The sequence below is a fragment of the Acomys russatus genome, chromosome 27, assembly GCF_903995435.1.
Source record: "Acomys russatus chromosome 27, mAcoRus1.1, whole genome shotgun sequence".
Classification (NCBI taxonomy): Eukaryota; Metazoa; Chordata; class Mammalia; order Rodentia; family Muridae; genus Acomys; species Acomys russatus.
The window spans coordinates 13363326-13381347 of NC_067163.1; the positions used below are offsets into that span (position 1 = coordinate 13363326).

Genomic DNA, 18022 nt, shown 5'->3' on the forward strand with positions numbered 1-18022 from the left:
GAGTTGTTTCTTTACCTTAACTGTACCTGACAAACACTTCATAAGAGGGAGAGAGATGGGGGGGGGGGCAAGGAAGGGTCACGGTTAGTAATGGCTGATATCCCCATTTTAATCAAGGCTTCTGTTGCTTTGCAGAACAGATATGTTAAATATTTTGAAAAACTGAAATGTAGCTACCGATGCACTCTCCCTCCAAGCAAAATACTTGTGATAAAAAAATTCATCATTTATTCTATTCATGGTAAGTGCTTTATTTAGAATGGAAGGGTTGGGCAGAAGGGCCAGTGTTTTCCATGTTTAGAGGAGTAGCTGCCTATTTACAACGACTCGCACATGAATCCCTACCTCTGTAGTTGCCACTGGCTGTGTGAGAGCGTGTTGACAGCTACTAAGTGTTTCCTTCCTCCATCAGCTGGTGCTGGAGTTTAGGAAGGCATCCCTGTCCCTTCTCACTGCCTCTCTGACCTCCGTGGAGAGTGCTTGAGACTGCTTCTTTCTTTCTCATGCTCACCTCGTCAGAGGCATCCCCATATAGTTTTCTCACCTGCCCTCTTAGAGATGCTTTTTATTGTCACCTGGTCTCCTCATTTACCCCTTTCTCCTACTGCAATCTTCACTGGCACTTCTCCTATGATGCCTTAAATATCCAGTCAGAAAATGTTTTTATTTATTGTCATATAACTACTAAACTAAAAACTTACATTTAACTAGGCTTAGTCCAGTGTCTCCTTCCCCTTAGAAGCTCTTGGGTAGATTCTACAGTCTCTTATTCTCTGCAGCTGTGGCTCTCTATCCTAACTGCCAACTGCAAAATAATGGAACACACACACACACACACACACACACACATATAATGGAATATATAATACAGTATGTGTAATAGAACATCATATACATTCCATTACACACACACACACACACACACACACACACACACACACACACCCCACTCCTCTACCATGCCGAGGCTCAAAGATCATGGGAAAGAGTGTAAGAGCCAGAGGCGGTGGATGACTGCAAGGAGACAGTTTCATCTGAACATACGGGGAAGCTACACATATGGCAGCATGCACAAGACTTGTGCAAGCCCAAGCCAGACCAAACCCCAGCATGAAGAGGGAAGTGGGGCCTGAAATCCTCTCGTTTAGCTGAGGAGCTTTAAACAACTGATAACTGTTGGGAAGAGAAGAGTCAGCTTCTCTGAGCATGCTGCCTCTGGTAAGCCAGCCACACTCCAGTGGAAGACCACACATCAAGAATATTTGGGAAGTACAAACTAGCTTTGATGGATTTAATTTTTTTAATATATAAAGTAGGATATAGGAGGGGTGGATCTGAGAGAGTTGGTCATACGAGATCAATATGATCACAAGTTATACAGAACTCTCAAAGAACTACCATATTTTCAGACTATATGATGCACCTGACCATAAGGCGCACCCGGTTTTTAGAGCAGTAAAACAAGAAAAACAGTAAAAACAGCAATCAGACCATAAGGCGCACCCTAATCCCCCCCACTTTTGGGGGGAAGTGCATCTTGTGGTCCGAAAAAATATGGTAATACAAATATTTTTTAAAAGGAAGTTCCTATGTAGTTGGCAATGGAGGGAAATAGTGCATAGATAATGGCCTAGCCAGGGTGCTGGAGCACACAGGGTTGGGAGTGAAGAAAGGCTCCTAAGGGCCCTTGCTTCATCTCTACCTGGATCTACATGAAGATGGGAGGGTTAGGAGAAAACATCTCTGTCACGCTGTCCCATATCCTCTTAGCTGCTACAAAGAATTCCCACTAGCAAAAGTTCTTATCATCGTCCATGTAGCTCGTGGTGTGTCTGGAATGTCAGAGGAGAGATGCTGTGACTAAGATCCACCATCACCCATGGAAGGAAGGAAACCTAGTTAACTTTTCCTGAGATATGAGAAGAAATGGAAGCATCTGTGCCTAATTCTCCATCACTCTGTGACACAAGCGCGTGCACACGTGCGCACACACACACACACCTTGCTCTCAGACAGAGTGGGAAAGCGCGAATGGCTCACCTAGAAGGGACCGGGCTGTGCCATTTCCATTGCTAGAAAAGCAGCTAAAGACATTGCTTCTGAACTGTAAGAGTCTTGTGTCAGCTAAGTCATGGACCGAACAGAGTCCTATGTGCTGGCTGCCATGGGAATCGTTACCAGACACTAGCATCTTCCAGAAGACCTAGGATATCCAGCTTTCTGAGCAGCACAGAACAAGATCTAGATGTACAGCCTTTAACATTTTCTCAGTTATTCAAGAAAAAAACAGAAGATACAAATTAAAACTACCAAGATTATTTATATGTGTTTGTTTACCTTGGAAATTTTAAGGAATTCCTACAGTGATCTGCCAGCCTCCTGAATGCTGGAATTAAGGGCACGTGCCACCATGCCCAGCTTTTTTTTTTTTTTTTTTCCTGAAAAGACAAAGCAATGGAATTCTAACTCTTGGAAACTAAATTACATGTTTTATTCTCTCTTTTCCTCTCTAGTCTCATAAATTCTGCTTTAGGAGACAAAATTGGGCTTCTGAAGTCTTGCTTTTCAAAAACAGAATCTATACAATGTCAAATGATAAAATATGTCTACATTATGAAATGAGGTCATTAATCTCAAATTGCAGTGTCGATTGGCGAGATGTTTTGACTTTAACAAGTGTGTGTTTTTCACTTTTACTCAGGTGTTGGAAAGGGCAATGGAAGTGATCTAAAAATACAAATAGTAATGTGGCAGGAGATTATTTTTTCCTGTTTTTCTTCCAAAAATTGTATGGTAAGAGAAAATATATGAACTGAATTTTCTGGTGGCTTATTTTTGCTTTTGTTTGTGTGCCTATATGCGTAGAGGTATAGGCATATGTTCGGGTATGGATGGAAGTGTGTCTGTGTACGCGTGGAATCCAGGGGGCAAAAATAGGTGCCTTCTTCAATGGCTATCTGCCTTCTTTTTTGAGACTTGGTCTTTCACTGAACCTGGTGCTCACTAAATCAGGAAAGCCAGGGATCTTCCTGTCTCCGCATCCTCAGTGCTAGGATGGCAGGGACCCAGCACCACATCCAATATAGATGCTGAGGGGATCCAACTTAGGTCCCCGTGTTCACACAACAGGCACTTTATCAATCAACCAAATTTCCTAGCCCTGGAGTTTAATTGAAAACTCAGCATTAAAATAGCATGTTCATCCCCCAAGCCACAAAGAGATGCTGATTGCTCACTGGTTACCAGGAAATTTAGTGATACTTGGTTTAGCTGCAAAGCAGAGCTTTCTTCCCCTCATTGCTCAAAATGGATTTTGCAAGGCATTTTTGCCTCTCACTTTCCCACAATGAATAAGTGCATTCCCAGTAATCCATTAAAGGTTTAAATGTATAGTCGTGTTCAAACTCTTGTTACCATTGGCCATTTTATCTTGTTTCCAGTCATTTTTTAAAATAAAGAAAAATTACCCAGGAGCTTCTAGAGACATATTCCTAGCTTGTTCTCTGAGTTTGAGTCAGGAAATCTGAAATGAGGCCTAGAAATCTGTAGATTTGGCTGTGCCCTTAGTGACTTTGTTACTTGGATATTCTGTAGACTAGCATCCTGAGAAACAGGAAGTTTATGAACTAGAAAGAAACCTCTTTCCCTCAAGCAGTGGGAGCCGAGAGGCAATGTTTAGATAACCCTGAGAAATGCCTGAGATGAGGATGATGTAGACTCATAGCCCACCCAGTCGGTGCAACTATTCTGGAAGGATTAGGAGGTGTGGCATTGTTGGAGGAGGTAGAGGTGGACTTTCAGATGTTAAAAGCCCATACCAGACTAAGTCTCGCGCTCTCTACTTTCTTCCTCATGATTAGGATGTAGGACTCTGAGCTACTGTTCCAATACCATGCTCTCCATTAGACTGATCATGGAGAATGATCGTAGACCTTCTGAAACTATAAGCAAGCCCCAAATGAAATTATTTTTTTTCTTACGAGTTGCCTTAGCCATGCGTCTCTTCATAGCAATAAAACAGTGACTAAGACCAGCAGTAAGAATGGTTCTTTCGTGTATCTAAGAAAGTAAATGTACAGAATTTCACCCCAGGTTTTGCTTCAAGTTCTTGTATTACTGACATGATTCCCTGCCACATACAGTTCTCAGTTGTTATTGGCCTCCTCTGGCAGAGGCCATCTGCTCACACCATCTGCTCACACCATCTGCTCACACCATCTGCTCACACCTGATTCCAAGTGTTTGGCTCTTATCTTTGCAGACACTCTGCTCTTGGTGGTGCTCTGCGTTCCCTTTCTTTCTTTCTTTTCTTTTCTTTTCTTTTTTTTTTCCGAGACACGGTTTCTCTGTGTGACTTTGGCTGTCCTTGCTCTCTTTGTAGACCAGGCTGGCCTTGCATTCACAGGTATCCACTTGCCTCTGCCGCCCAAGTGCTGGGATTAAAGGCGTGCGCCACCAACACCCAGCTTCATTCCCTTTCTTTCTTCTCTCTTTTTTAAATTTTTTATTAATTTATTCTTGTTACATCTCAATGGTCATCCCATGCCTTCTAGCCTCCCATTCTTTTCTCCCTCCCATTTTCCCCTTATTCCCCTCCCCTATGACTGTTCCTGAGGGGGATTACCTCCCCCTGTATATGCTCATAGGGTATCAAGTCTCTTCTTGGTAACCTGCTGTCCTTCCTCTGAGTGCCACCAGGTCTCCCCCTCCAGGGGACATGGACAAATATGAAGCACCAGAGTACGTGAGAAAGTCATATCCCACTCTCCACTCAACTGTGGAGAATGTTCTGTCCATTGGCTAGATACATTCCCTTTCTTTAAATTATAATTTGTGCTTTCATTTACTTTATGGATGTTTGTGAGCACTCTCTGTGGGGTAGCTGCAAAATCTGTACTGTGAATACTCTTCACCCCAGTAATTAAAATACATCTATCAGGGAAGCATTTCCCTGCCTAGCTCTGTGACACCAGTATTTGCCCACTTGAATATTAAGATGTGATACTGTCCTTGATTCATTGATATGTACCCTAAGTCCAATCAATTGATAATTCTTCTTGGTTATACCTTTGAAATCCTTCTTCTTGTTCCGCTCCTGTATGCCTCTCTGCTACTATTTCCTCAGACCCCTGTTTGCCCACATCTAAGTTTCTACAAGAATCTCCTCACAATCCTCCTGATATAGCATATAAAGTCCTATTCTGTCTCACTGTGAAAAGATATAAGTAGGGGAAAAAAGTTTGCAATGTGCCTGTGGTCAAAGCCAGGAAGCACTCTTTGGTTCCATTTATTTGGTTGTTTGTTTGTTTTGTGTACATGTGTGTGCCTGCATGAGTCAATCTCTCTCTCTCTCAGTACTGCTTTTAATATACCTCAGAGTTTTGTTGTGCTGTGGTTTCATTTTCATTTAGTTCCAGGTACTAAAAAAACTTCTTTCTTGATGTCTTCTTTGACCCAGTGATCAATTAGTAATGTGTTGATTTCTGAGATTATTTTTCCATTAGAGATTCTTTTTGTTGGTTGGTTTTGTTTTTCAAGACAGGATTTCTCTGTGTAGCCCTGGCTGTCCTGGACTCACTTTGTAGACCAGGCTGTCCTCGAACTCACAGAGATCTGCCTGCCTCTGCCTCCCGAGTGCTGGAATTAAAGACATGCACCATCATGCCCCAAGTTTCATTAGAGATTCTTTTGTTGTTGATTTTAAGCCTTATCCCATTGTGGCCACATAGGATGGACGTTATTTCCATTGTTTTTGTATTTGCCGAGATTTGTTTTGCATCCCACCCAGTATATGGTCTATTTTAGAGAAAGTTCTGTGGGCTGCTGAATCAAAAATACCTTTGGAAGCCGGGCGTGGTGGCGCACGCCTTTAATCCCAGCACTCGGGAGGCAGAGGCAAGTGGATTGATGTGAGTTCAAGGCCAGCTGGTCTACAAAGTGAGTCCAAGATGACCAAGGTTACACAGAGAAACCCTGTCTCGAAAAACCAAAAAAAAAAAAAAAAAAAAAAAAAAAAAAAAACCTTCAGTATTTGGGTAGGATACTTGATAGATGCCTGTTAGGTCTGATGTCATACATAAACTTCCAATGTTTCTCTATATATTTTTTGTCCAAATTATCTTTATATTGGAGAAAGTGAGTTACTGAAATCAGTCACCTATCATTACAGAGTTGGGGTTAATATGTGGCTTTTTATGTGTTTTAATGTTCAATAGACACACACACACACACACACACACACAATTGAGTGTCTAGGAATTTAATATGTATCAATGTCTTCTTGGATAATTGTTCTTTTGAGCAAATAACCTTTATTTATATCTTCTGGATAGTATTAGGTTGCTGTCTACTCGTAGGATGTTAGAACAGCAACACTTGCTGATTCCCTAGTCCTACTTGCTTGTGTTATTTTTTTTCTATCCTTTCACTAAACTGGTACCTGTCCTTGCAGATGAATGGGGCTTCTTGTAAACAACTCCAAGATACGTTTTGTTTCTTCATTCAGTTAGCCTACATCTTTTTATTGGGGAGTCAAGGCCATTTATATTTAAAGCTACTGTTGAAATAAATATGTTCAGTGCTGTCACTTTTTTTTTTGCAATTTCTATTATTGTTTCTATTTTGTACTCCATTAATTATAGATTCATCTGTTTTCCTTCTGTAGCCATTTTTCAGGTGTGCCCTCCATTTCTGAACATACATTTTAAGTTAATTTTAGTTTAATTAAAAGGCTCTTATATTGAAAACAGATTCTTTATATAACATTCAGATTACAGTTTCCCCTTCCCCAACTCCTCCAAGATTCTTCTTGCCTCCCCTCCCATGCAGATCCACACCCTTTCTGTCTTTCCTTTAAAAATGAACAGGCATCCCAGCACTAAGGAGGCAGAGGCAGGTGGATCACTATGGGTTCGAGGCCAGCCTGGCCTACAAAGTAAGGACAGGACAACCAAGGCTACACAGAGAGACCCTGTCTCAAAAAAATTTAATAAATAAATAAAAATGAACAGACATCTAAGGAATAATAATGAAATAAGATAAAACAGACACAAATAAGCCAGAATAGGACAAACAATCACACAGAAGAAAAAGAGCCATAGAAAGAGCCAGATGTGGTAGCTCACACTTTTAATCCCAGTACTTGGGCGGCAGAGGCAGGAGGATCTCTGGAAGAATGGGCTAGTACTTGTAACTGCTAAGCCATCTCTTTAACCCTTTAATGTTGATTTTTGACTAGAGGTGGATGGGTAATTCAATTCAGTGGTAACCAAGGAAATGTATGAATGGGACTAATGGCTGGGCCTGCTGAGCTTGTGTATAAGCTACACCCCTCAAGCTATGCATAGAAATATGAAGGTTGTACAGGTAAGCTGTAATCTAGGGTTCTCACCAAGCTAGGCTGGTGCACAGGCTCTGACAGCAAGATTAGGCCTTGTGTTTAGGAATGGCATAGCTAGTGTGATGTTCTGTGACAACTTAACCAGACTAGGCCAGCACACAGCTAAGTGAACGGAGCTAGGCCTGAGTGTTGGGGATGGTGTAGGGGATTGAGGTTGCAAGGAACTCAACAGGATGGGTGGACACAATGGCTGCATGACCAGCACTAGGCATGGGTTTGGGGATGGCATTCAAAGTACATTAAAAAAAAAAAAAAAGGCTTCAACATAGAAAAAGCAGATGATGCATATTCAACAATAATGTGTCCTTTGGTAAACTGTATATATTTAATACTGTGTTTTCAAACAGTGTTCCATCATAGCCTTCAACAGAAGTAGAGTTCATTTAAACAACCAAGTTACAATTTCATAGGATTAACATCTGCGTGTGTGTGTGTGTGTGTGTGTGTGTGTGTATGAAATGACTGGGCTGCAAGGATACTTGATAATTTTGGGTGTAAAAGTGGGCTTTACTCTTATATTTATTTTCTGGGCACATACTTCAGAATTTCATATTTATTCACAGATATTTCATGATGTTGAATCAGACAGAGTAATAATTAATGTGTTCAACTGCCCAGCTCTATACAATGATGTGAAAGTGAAATTTCTCTGTCCGGTGAGTAATCAATATATGCCTTGTTCTTGTCTAATCTTTTTCTTTTGCTTTAGTTTTTTGAGACAGAGTTGCACAGTCGGGCTGGCCTGAAGCATATCAGGTAGCTCAGGCTAGCCTTTAGCATATGCTCCTCTGCCTCAGCCTCCCAAGTATTGGAGTTAAGGGCTTGTGTCCCCAAGCACAACTCTTCTTTGTCTAGTCTTTTGAATGATTTTGGTTTGGGATTTCCTTTGCTATAATTCCCAATAAGGAAAATGCCAGACATCAGCCCATGGCCAGTAAACTGGAAGAAAGCAACAGATGAAAACTTTAACTTTTTTCCTAAAAGAACATATGTAATGTTTTTATTAATTTTTATGAATTCCATATAATAAACATATGTTAGTTTTCAAATAAAATGAAAGCATTTTCATTTTTAAAAACAGAAGTACTACAGAGTCGTGGTTACATTTTTGTTTTGTGTCTTTAAAACAAATTGTAGCCACGGGAAGCTCAGGCACATGTCTTTAATCTCAGCACTCAGGAGACAGAAGCAGGTGAATCTGTGAGTCTGAGGCCAGCCTGGTCTACACTGTGAGTTCCAGACCACCTGGGCTACATAGTGAGATTCTGCTTCCCCAAAACAAAAAATAACAAGCAAACAAACAAAACACCACATGGTTGCCAATAATTTCTAACATACTTTAAAAATAAAGGTTTGTAAACTTACTTTTGGATCAGTAGACAATGTTACAGTTTTATTATTTTATTACGGAAAATGGGACCATCTTCCATGGTCATTGTTCAGAACTATGTAATTTATTTCATCAGTTATAAATGCTGTGTCTGGGTATTTACTGCTTGTAGCAAAGTAGTTTCATTTTCTTTTTATAAAACTGCTCATCTGCACTACAAACAACCATGCTAGTCAACCTTAAATTTCTCTTGCCTTTTTAAAAAAATTCTCTGCCTATTCTCTGTTAGCTACTTGAGTTATAAATACGTTGAAGCAGTTGACATGAGTAGTTCCATATAGGCTGACTGCCACTGGATGATAGATCCACTCTGAATGGCCATTCAAACAGCAGTCTCTAACCAAAGGCAGTAATGCAAGTGCCATCTGTGAGGGGCACTTACAGTGGCAGCCTGAGGCCCCTTAAAAGGTTAGCCTGAGCCTAGATTTTGAGAGCTGCTGACCAGAGCCAAGCCAGGACTTTGAGGCAGAAAGGAATTTCGGGGCTGACAAGTATGAACCAGAACTGGTGTAAATGAAGACCCTGTGATATACATGTTAAAAATAAGGATTAAGGCCGGGCAGTGGTGGTTCACGCCTTTAATCCCAGCACTCAGGAGGCAGAGGCAAGAGGATCACTGTGAGTTCGAGGCCAGACAGCCTGGTTTACAAAGTGAGTCCAGGATAGCCAAGGCTACACAGAGAAACCCTGTCTCAGAAAAAATAATAATAATAAAAATTTTAAAAAGGATTAGGAGAAAGACAAGCATCCAGAAGCAAAGCATGGGCACTCAATGTCATTTTAGCCATCCTGTTTGGTGGCTTTTGAAGACATTATAAAAGGGTTGCTTGGAAGCCAAGGGCAATAATAGGGTGGCTCCTGGGGCTAAAAGAAGGTAGGGTATCAACAGTTCAGAAAGAACCAGTGTGAGGAATGACGCCCTTCTCAAGGTCATATACGGTCAGACCTTAAGCCTGGTTTGATGCTATTTTAACATAAATATCTACATATGGAAGGAACAGAACTTCTGTCAACAACCTGTATGACAAATGTCAACCTGCGCTCGAATTCTTGCTCCCCAGCTGGCAAGAGGCGTCAACCAGGATGAAGGGTCTCCTTTCCCTTCTCGTGTCCTCAGGTGTCCTCAGAGTTTCCCCGTCTTTCTTTCTGGCCCCATAAGGACAGTCGGCCCAAGGACTTTGGTAATATATGGCCTTTGTGATCATCGGAGGCAGCACATGAAAGTACATCCCCAAATACAGGCTCTCTACCATCACCTTTGTTGATGATTAATTACTCAGTGTTGCTTCCTCTTACCGATGAAATCAGTAAGAAATGTTTCTTTTCCTTTAGTTTGTTCTTGAGAGCTCTCTGGAGAGTGGCTATAACGTTTAGCCTTCTTCTAGCAGAGCTCCTGGTGGAGTGGTCATATATACACTTATTTGTCTTTCACACACCATTTCTTTGTCCTGGTAGACAGCCTAATTAGTGTCTGATCAGTGACCGGGCTTCCCTCTTCTGGGAAACCCATTTATATTTACAAACAACCTGTGCCTCCTGCCTGCCCTGTCCAGTTTATTCCTATAAAGATGGCCACTTTCTAGAATAGGCCTGGAAGGAGGAGCATTGGGTTCGGGTGTGCTAGGTAGGTAAGATGGAGATGAGCACAGGACACAAAAGGGAACAATAGGAGCAGCGTTTTATTACTTGAGGAGCTGAGAAAGGAGAGAGCAGCATGCCTCATGGGAAGGAAAAAGGAAGCTATCTAAAAGCAAAACAGAGGGGCCTAAGGATCAAAGCCTTACTGGGGTCCAGGATGTACCACAGGCCATCTACCGGATGGCTATAAGGCAAACAGACAAGCTCTATAGTCACATGGATAGTTAGTAGCTTGCGCATACACAATAAAATAAAATGTTAAAGATACTTGAATAAAAACAGAAAGCAAATAAAATCAATGTAGACAGTTCCTCTGCTGACTTCACACACACACACACACACACACACACACACGCACATACAGGGGAGAGGGAAGAGAGAGAGAGAGAGAGAGAGACAGAGAGAGAGAGAGAGAGAGAGACAGAGAGAGACAGAGAGAGGAGAGAGAAAGAGAAAGAGGAGGGAAAATGGTGTCTAATTAGTAAATGTCATGAAAAATGCATTGCCTAGAAGTAGCATTGATAGCCTCAACCTCGCTTATTGAGGAAACACTCAACAGTTTCCCACAGTGCTGCAGGCTGAGCATTCCCACCAGCAATGCCTGAGGGATAGCAGTCCTCTGCATCTTCACTGACAGTGCCGTCTGTCATTTTAAGTTGGTGACACTAAAGCATTTGGAGTTTTTGTTGGCTCTGTGACTGAGAGTCCTTTCGTGTGCTTGCCAGACATCACAGGGGAAATGCCTGTGCAAGTCCCTTGAGGGTTTTTTTTTGGGGGGGGGCACAAAATTTTAATCATCAATCTAAAAAATTTTAAACATTTTTTGCAGAAAGGCTTGTTTTCTTAGTGTTTTCTTAAATAGGATTTTTATTATTATATTTCTTTTTTAACACATACATTTACATTATTATACATAAATAAACTAAACTACATAGAGCAGGAAGAACCACAAAGCAATCAGGAATTATATAAATGTTACATTCATGGTGATTTGGCTATTTGTATTTGGGAAACTTGAAGTAAACACCTTTCCTTTCATGTTGGGTCTAAAATTCTGAATGAAAATCAGAACATCTCATCTATATTAACTTAAAACATCTGTCCAGATCTAAAAACATCTTAACCCCTAACCAACTAAGCTTAGTTGTGAGATTAAACTATCTGGTCTTCAACCCCGGGTCCCTGGAATTTTTCCTGGGCTATCTCTGGTCATTGAGCTGTGCAAGTTCTCTGTCCTTACCTTCACCACACACGTCTGTCTAAGCCACTGGGTTTTTATGGGATCTCTTTTGCCACTGAGCTGTAGAAGTGCCTTATGCAAGGCCTTCATCAGAACATGAGCTGTGACCATTTCGTCCCATTCTGAGGTTATCATTTCAATATGAATGGGATGCCCTTTTATTTTTTCCCTCTGAGATTATAGTCGCATCATTTCTCCCTTCCCTATCCTCCCTCCAAACATTTCTATATTGCTTTCCTTGCTCTCCTTCAAATTCATTGGGTCTTTTTTAATTAATTATTATCACATGCACATATGAATACTTATATACATATAAATTCCTAATCAAGCCTTCTCAGTCTATGTAGTTTTAGTTGTAGTCGTGTCTTCAGGGCTGACCATTTGGTACTGGGTAACCAAGTAGAGGCTCTTCCCTGGAGAAGACAGTTTCTCCCATCTCCACATTCCTTGGTTGCCCATAGGTCCTGGCGTAAGGCTGAGGTCTCCTGTTCTCCCCCTCCCCCACATTGGCAGCTCATGTTTAGGCAGTCATGCTGGTGAGAATTTATGGGTGTGGTAGGGGAATATTCTTACAGAAAACTCCCCGGTCCTTTGGCTCTTAGCAACCTTCCATCCTCCTCTTCTGCTATATTCTCTGAGCCTTAGATGTGAGAGTTCTTTTCTGGATGTATCTGCTGGGACTGGGCTCTACAACTCTGCCTTTTGGTTGGTTGTAGTTTTCTGTAATGGTCTCTGTATGTTACAAAGAGAAATTTCCTCCCCGAGAGTGAGAACTGTGCTTACCTGTGGGTGTAAGGATGAACAATTAAGGTGTAGTTAGGGACTGTGCTGATTTAGTGATGCAGTGGGTTGTATGTTCCATGACTTTGCTAGCCCCATTCAGTTGGCTAGGTTCCCAGCATCAGTCATGAGTTCCCTCTTGATGCGTGGCTCTCAAGTCCAATTGGAGAGCCGTTGGTTACCAGCTATGACTGCACCCTTAGTATTATCTGGCCATGCTTGTTGCTTTTGGGTTTATTGGCATTATTGGCTGTTTATTGGGTTTATTGGCATCACCGCTGGGTAGAACTGCTGATTGCTTCCCTCCTTTAGAAGCCCATACCATGAAAGCTAGTTCCTAAGGAGGGGATAGTCAGAACAGTCCCAGCTCCAGTGCCCTCTGGGCCTGTGTGGGGAGTCCATGGCATCTTCAACAACTTACCCTCCACCCCTGGGGTAACAACAAAGGGCAATAGCACTGGCCTGTGATGTTCTTGGGGGTCTCTTGGACAGGCCTGATGAACAACTCAAAAGAGGGCTTCTTAGGCCCTGTGTTAGGGTTTTGGTAGATGACCTTTGGCCTTTGGAGGGAACTTTGTCAGCCCAAATGATAAATTTTTATTTATACTATATATGTTTTATGCACAGAATTATGTGTACTACAGGTTTTTACAGGTTAATAGTTAGTGGTATGGTTCCTTGTGACTTTTTCAGACACCCCTACTGTTTTTACCTTCCTTTCTTCCTGATTCTGTATTTATCTCCCTGCACTGCCCTGACTGGATCCCTCCTTTCCCTCCCATGTCTCCTTCCAGGCCACTTGAACCCTGATATCCCCCTGTCTATAGCTTCTCAACCTCTCTGCCCAGATAATGACCCTTACTTTCCTGGTTTCTGCAGTCGCTCCGGGATACATACTCACATCTGAAGGTCTGGAGCTCGGAGTCTCCAAGGAGAACACGTGATGTTTCTTTCTGAGTCTAGGTCACTTCACTCAACATGCCCTCCTCTAGCTCCATCCAGTTCCCTGATTTCACTGGTTTTTTTTTTTTTTTTTTTTTTCTTTTTTTTTTTCTTTTCTTTTCCCTCTTTTTTGTTTTTTTGAGGCAGAGTTTCTCTGTGTAGCCTTGGCTGTCCTAGACTCGCTTTGTAGACCAGCCTGGTCTGGAACGCACAGCAATCCGCCTGCCTCTGCCTCCCCAGTGCTGGGATTAAAGGCGTGCGCCACCACGCCCCGCTTCAATTTCATTTTTCTTAACAGTTGAATTCCAGAGTACATAGGTGCCAATTTTTCATCACCCGTTCATCAGCTGCAGGACATTTAGGGCATTTCCGTTTCCTAGCTATTGTGACTAGAGCAGCGACGGACATGGCTGAGTGAGTGTCTGTGGAGTAGGAGGGTGAGTCCTTTGGGCATAGTCAGAAGGATAGCTGGGTCACATAGTGGATTTTAGCTTTTTGAGAATTCTCCACACTAGTTTCCACAGTACCCGCAGCAGTTTGCAGTTCCACCAACAGAGAACTAAAGCTGCTTTTTCTCCACAGCTCATTTTGTTGATCTTTCCCATTCTTACCAGGGAAACGAAATCTCAAGTGTGCATTTCCCTAGTTGCTAGGGATGATAAATTTTTGGGGGGACATTTCTTACCCATTTCCTCCCTCTCTTAAGAGCACTGTTCGGGTCCAGATCCATTTTTCAAATTAGTCTTTTTGTTAGTGTTATTCCTTGTTTTTGTTTTTGTTTTTTGGGGGGGGGTTCTTTATATATTCTGGATATAATCAACAGATACAAAGCTGGCAAAGATTCACTCCTATTCTGTGAGCTTCCTCTTCACATAGTCGATTGTTTCTTTAACCATGTGGAAGCTTTTAGTTTTATGAAATCCCGCTTGACAGTTGTTGGTCTTAATTCCTTGGGCAAACAGCCCTTTCAGAAAGTCCTTTCTTACACCTGTATAATGTGGGGTGCCACTTATGTTTTCTTCTAGCACTTTCAGCATTTCATGTTTAAGTCTTTGATCCATTTGGAGTCAGTTTTTGTGCAAGATAACAGATACCATTCTAATTCATTCTTTTTGTTTTGTTTTGTTTTCCGAGACAGGGTTTCTCTGTGTAGCCTTGGCTGTCCTAGACTCACTTTGTAGACCAGGATGGCCTCGAACTCACAGTGATTCACCTGCCTCTGCCTCCCAAGTGCTGGGATTAAAGGTGTGTACCACCACGCCCAACTCTCATTTATTCTTCTGTATGTGGACATACAGTTTACCTAGCACCATTTGTTGAAGATGCAAACTTTTCTCCAGCGTTTGTTCCTGGCATCTCTGCCAAATAATAAGTGGCTGAAGTTACATGCACTCAGGTTTGAGCCTCTGATTTTGTTCTATTTGTCTACATGTCCATACCATATATTTTAAAATTACTATGGCTCTGTGATATATCTAAAATCTGAGATGGGAGTCGCTCCAGCATTGTTATCTTCCCTTGGGATGGTTTTGGCTATCCAGTTTTTGTGATTCTAAATGAATTTTAGGGTTCTTTTTTCTATTTCTTTGAAGAATGGGATGGGGATTTTAGTTGGGAGGCAACAAAGAGCAACAGCAAGAACCTATATTGTTAGGGGAGTCTCTGGGTCTTCCCTGACCAATACTTTGGAATGGAAGTTTCTCATACCTGGAACTGCCTAGATTTTTTTAGTCTATTACTCTGGGGCAGAACCACTGTCAGCATAACTTCATTTAAACTACTTATGTATAAGTATACATACACTCTTACATGTAGCACATGTAAGTTTAGACTAATAAAAATTATTCCTTGTGGCTTTTTCAAACACTGTCACTTTAGTACATAAAAGTTAGATTTTAATGAAGTTCAATTTATCTGTTTTCTTCTACTTCATTGCACTATATTTAAGATTTATATTTTAAATGAAAATACCAGCTAAATAACACATTTTTTTAAAATTTCACGGCAAGGTTTCTCTGTGTAGCCTTGCCTATCCTGGACTTGCCTTATAGACCAAGCTGGCTTCGAACTCACAGAGATCTGCCTACCTCTGCTGGGATTAGTCATGCACCACCACCCCCAGCTTAAATAACATATAAATACCTTTCCTTAACATTTTTAACACCAAGAGAAAGCAACATTCTCCAAGGCCTTCTTTGTGTGTTGAATGTATCACTCTAAGCTGTAAAGTGCTGCATATTTAATGGGTATGACTGCTTGACAATGTACTTACAGGAATAGGAGAAGAACATTTAAACTCATTAGAATCATTAGTTCTTCGTATCAATTTCATTATGAAACTAACCTTTTCCTTTAACCATGTCTTTTTTAGAATCTTCCTAACTACTATGATGACTGCTCTTTTTTCTTCTGGTTTCATACAGCTTTTATACAAAACAACAGGTAGGATACACTGTAATCAACAGCAACAGCTCAATGTTCCATGTAGTATGACAAGGTATAGGCCACTGTCACAAGCTCAACTTATAAAAACAAAACAACATCCTCAAGGGAGCACTTCAATGCATTAGTCCTCTTAATGTGGTTTTAAAATCGATAGAAACATCCTTAGAGAGGTTTTACATTTATTATTAATATGAAATATACATATAACATAATATACATTTACATTTGTGCTTCCTTTTGTCTTTTTTTTAATGGAACTTGGTCCCATTAGCTGCTCCCACCACCACTCTACTCTCTTTACTTGAGACATTGTGTGACTTGGTAAAGGGTATTTTTATTTATTTATTTATTTATTTGGCTTTTTGAGACAGAGTCTCTCTGTGTAGCCTTGGCTGACCAGGACTCACTCTGTAGACCAGGCTGGCCTTGAACTCACAGTAATCAGATCTGCTTGCCGAGTACGGGGATTAAAGGCATGTGCCACCACGCCTGGCTAGTGTGCTAGTAAATTCCTTCCATGGAAGTTTAATGTGCATCTGCTCAATTCCTTGAGTTTGGCAAGGCGTAGAGGAGTAAGCGTTGGCTAACTGGTACCCAGCCACCTAATTCCACTTGTGATCCAGGCATCCAGTTTAGAAGCTGGTTGGTATACCTACATCTACGACAGAATTAGTGAAGTCACCCAAAATCATCCCTGTGATAGCTTACGCATGATTAGAAAAGCTATTTGTTAGAAATTGAATTGGAAATCTTTATTTAAAAAGCAATTGGATTTGAATATTATTTCAAAGACTTTTATTGTGGTGATCAGAGCAAGGGAGAGACTGAGCCAGCCAGCCAGCCAGCCAATGAGAATCCACTAAGTTCTAACCTTCTCATCAAGACCTGACCAAGACCCGATAACAGGTCTAGCCTTGTAACACAACAGCAGTACACTGGTGGCCCAGACTTGCAATGCACACAAATTTAGATGTGTAAAAGACTTTGGATTTGGTGGAGATTTTTACCATTTGCTTGTGAATGTGCAAAACCTTTTGATTCACGAGAGTCTCTTTGAAAGCCAGCTAGGACTTTGTTGCTATTTCTCAAGAGTGATTTTTTGCTAAAGAAGTTTTGTTCTTTATAGTCAATGTTAATATTTTTTATGCTCATTTTTATGAGGTTCTAAAAATGTTTGTAACACTTAATTTGCATATGGATAAGATAGGCTGTTTATACTGTCAGGAGGTGGCTATTTAGCCAAAACATCAACTTTTTCACTTAGAGGAGAAACAGTATTTTATTACAGGGTTTTATTACACATCCCTGGAATATTTCTCACCTACAGAAATAGCATTAAGATAATAAAAACCAGTGTTGGAAGAATCAGCAACAATGTCCTTATTAAGGCATCTTGTATCTTGAAGAGTTGGAAGGAGCCAACAACACACAAGGCTGAGGCTCTGACCACTAGTGAGGCCCTTTTCTGGTGAGCCAACAAGGTAATCTACTGTATAGTCTCCTGTTGGCCCTCGAAGAGAATGTAATAATTTTCCCCCTATTCTTAGGCTTTATCTACGAAGAAATGAATTGGATAATCCCCATAAACAAAAAACATGGAAGATTTATGGTCCACAATTTGCAGTAGAGGTGTGTTTCGCTGAGACCCAAGAGCAGACTATGGAGTAGATGCTGAATAAGTGTCAGTCCCCTTCTTGGATAGAATCATGCTCTTCTCTATCCAGGCCACACATTTATGTCTCCTAACCTGTATCTTTGATGCATGTCTGTATCATATATATATGCACATACACCTGTGTGTGTGTGTGTGTGTGTGTGTGTACACGTGTTTCTGAGAAATATATTAAATGTATTCAGGAAATGTATGTCGATGGTAACTATTTTTTTTTCTTCTGAAGGCATATACAGTACCGTCTTTCTCTTTTTGGGAGAAAGCCTCACTACGTAGCCCTTGCTGGCCTGGGATTTACTGTGTAGGCTGGATGTGAACTCACAGAGTTCCCCCTGCTTCTGTCTCATGAGTGCTGGGATTAAAGGTGTGTACCACCATGCCTACCTCTCTTTGTACTATTTGGAACACAGAGTACATGGGAGCACTGGGTATCCTTTTAAAGAACTCTGAAGCAACCAGTCTTTCATGTCAATATTAGAAACATGAGGTATCATTTTGAAGAACTTTTAAATAACA

General features: G+C 41.2%; 1 protein-coding gene across 1 annotated transcript in view; it reads left to right on the top strand.

Annotated features, from left to right (window-relative positions):
* LOC127210173 (phosphatidylinositol 3,4,5-trisphosphate 3-phosphatase TPTE2-like) overlaps nucleotides 1-17536 on the top strand; it is a 38932-nt gene extending 21396 nt beyond the window's left edge. Inside the window, exons 11-15 of the mRNA XM_051169849.1 lie at nucleotides 136-241; nucleotides 2702-2793; nucleotides 7963-8055; nucleotides 15761-15831; nucleotides 17382-17536. Coding sequence (XP_051025806.1) covers nucleotides 136-241; nucleotides 2702-2793; nucleotides 7963-8055; nucleotides 15761-15831; nucleotides 17382-17502 — 483 coding nt within the window. The 3' untranslated portion in view covers nucleotides 17503-17536. The remainder of the gene's footprint in view (nucleotides 1-135; nucleotides 242-2701; nucleotides 2794-7962; nucleotides 8056-15760; nucleotides 15832-17381) is intronic.
* The last annotated feature ends 486 nt before the right edge of the window (nucleotides 17537-18022 follow it).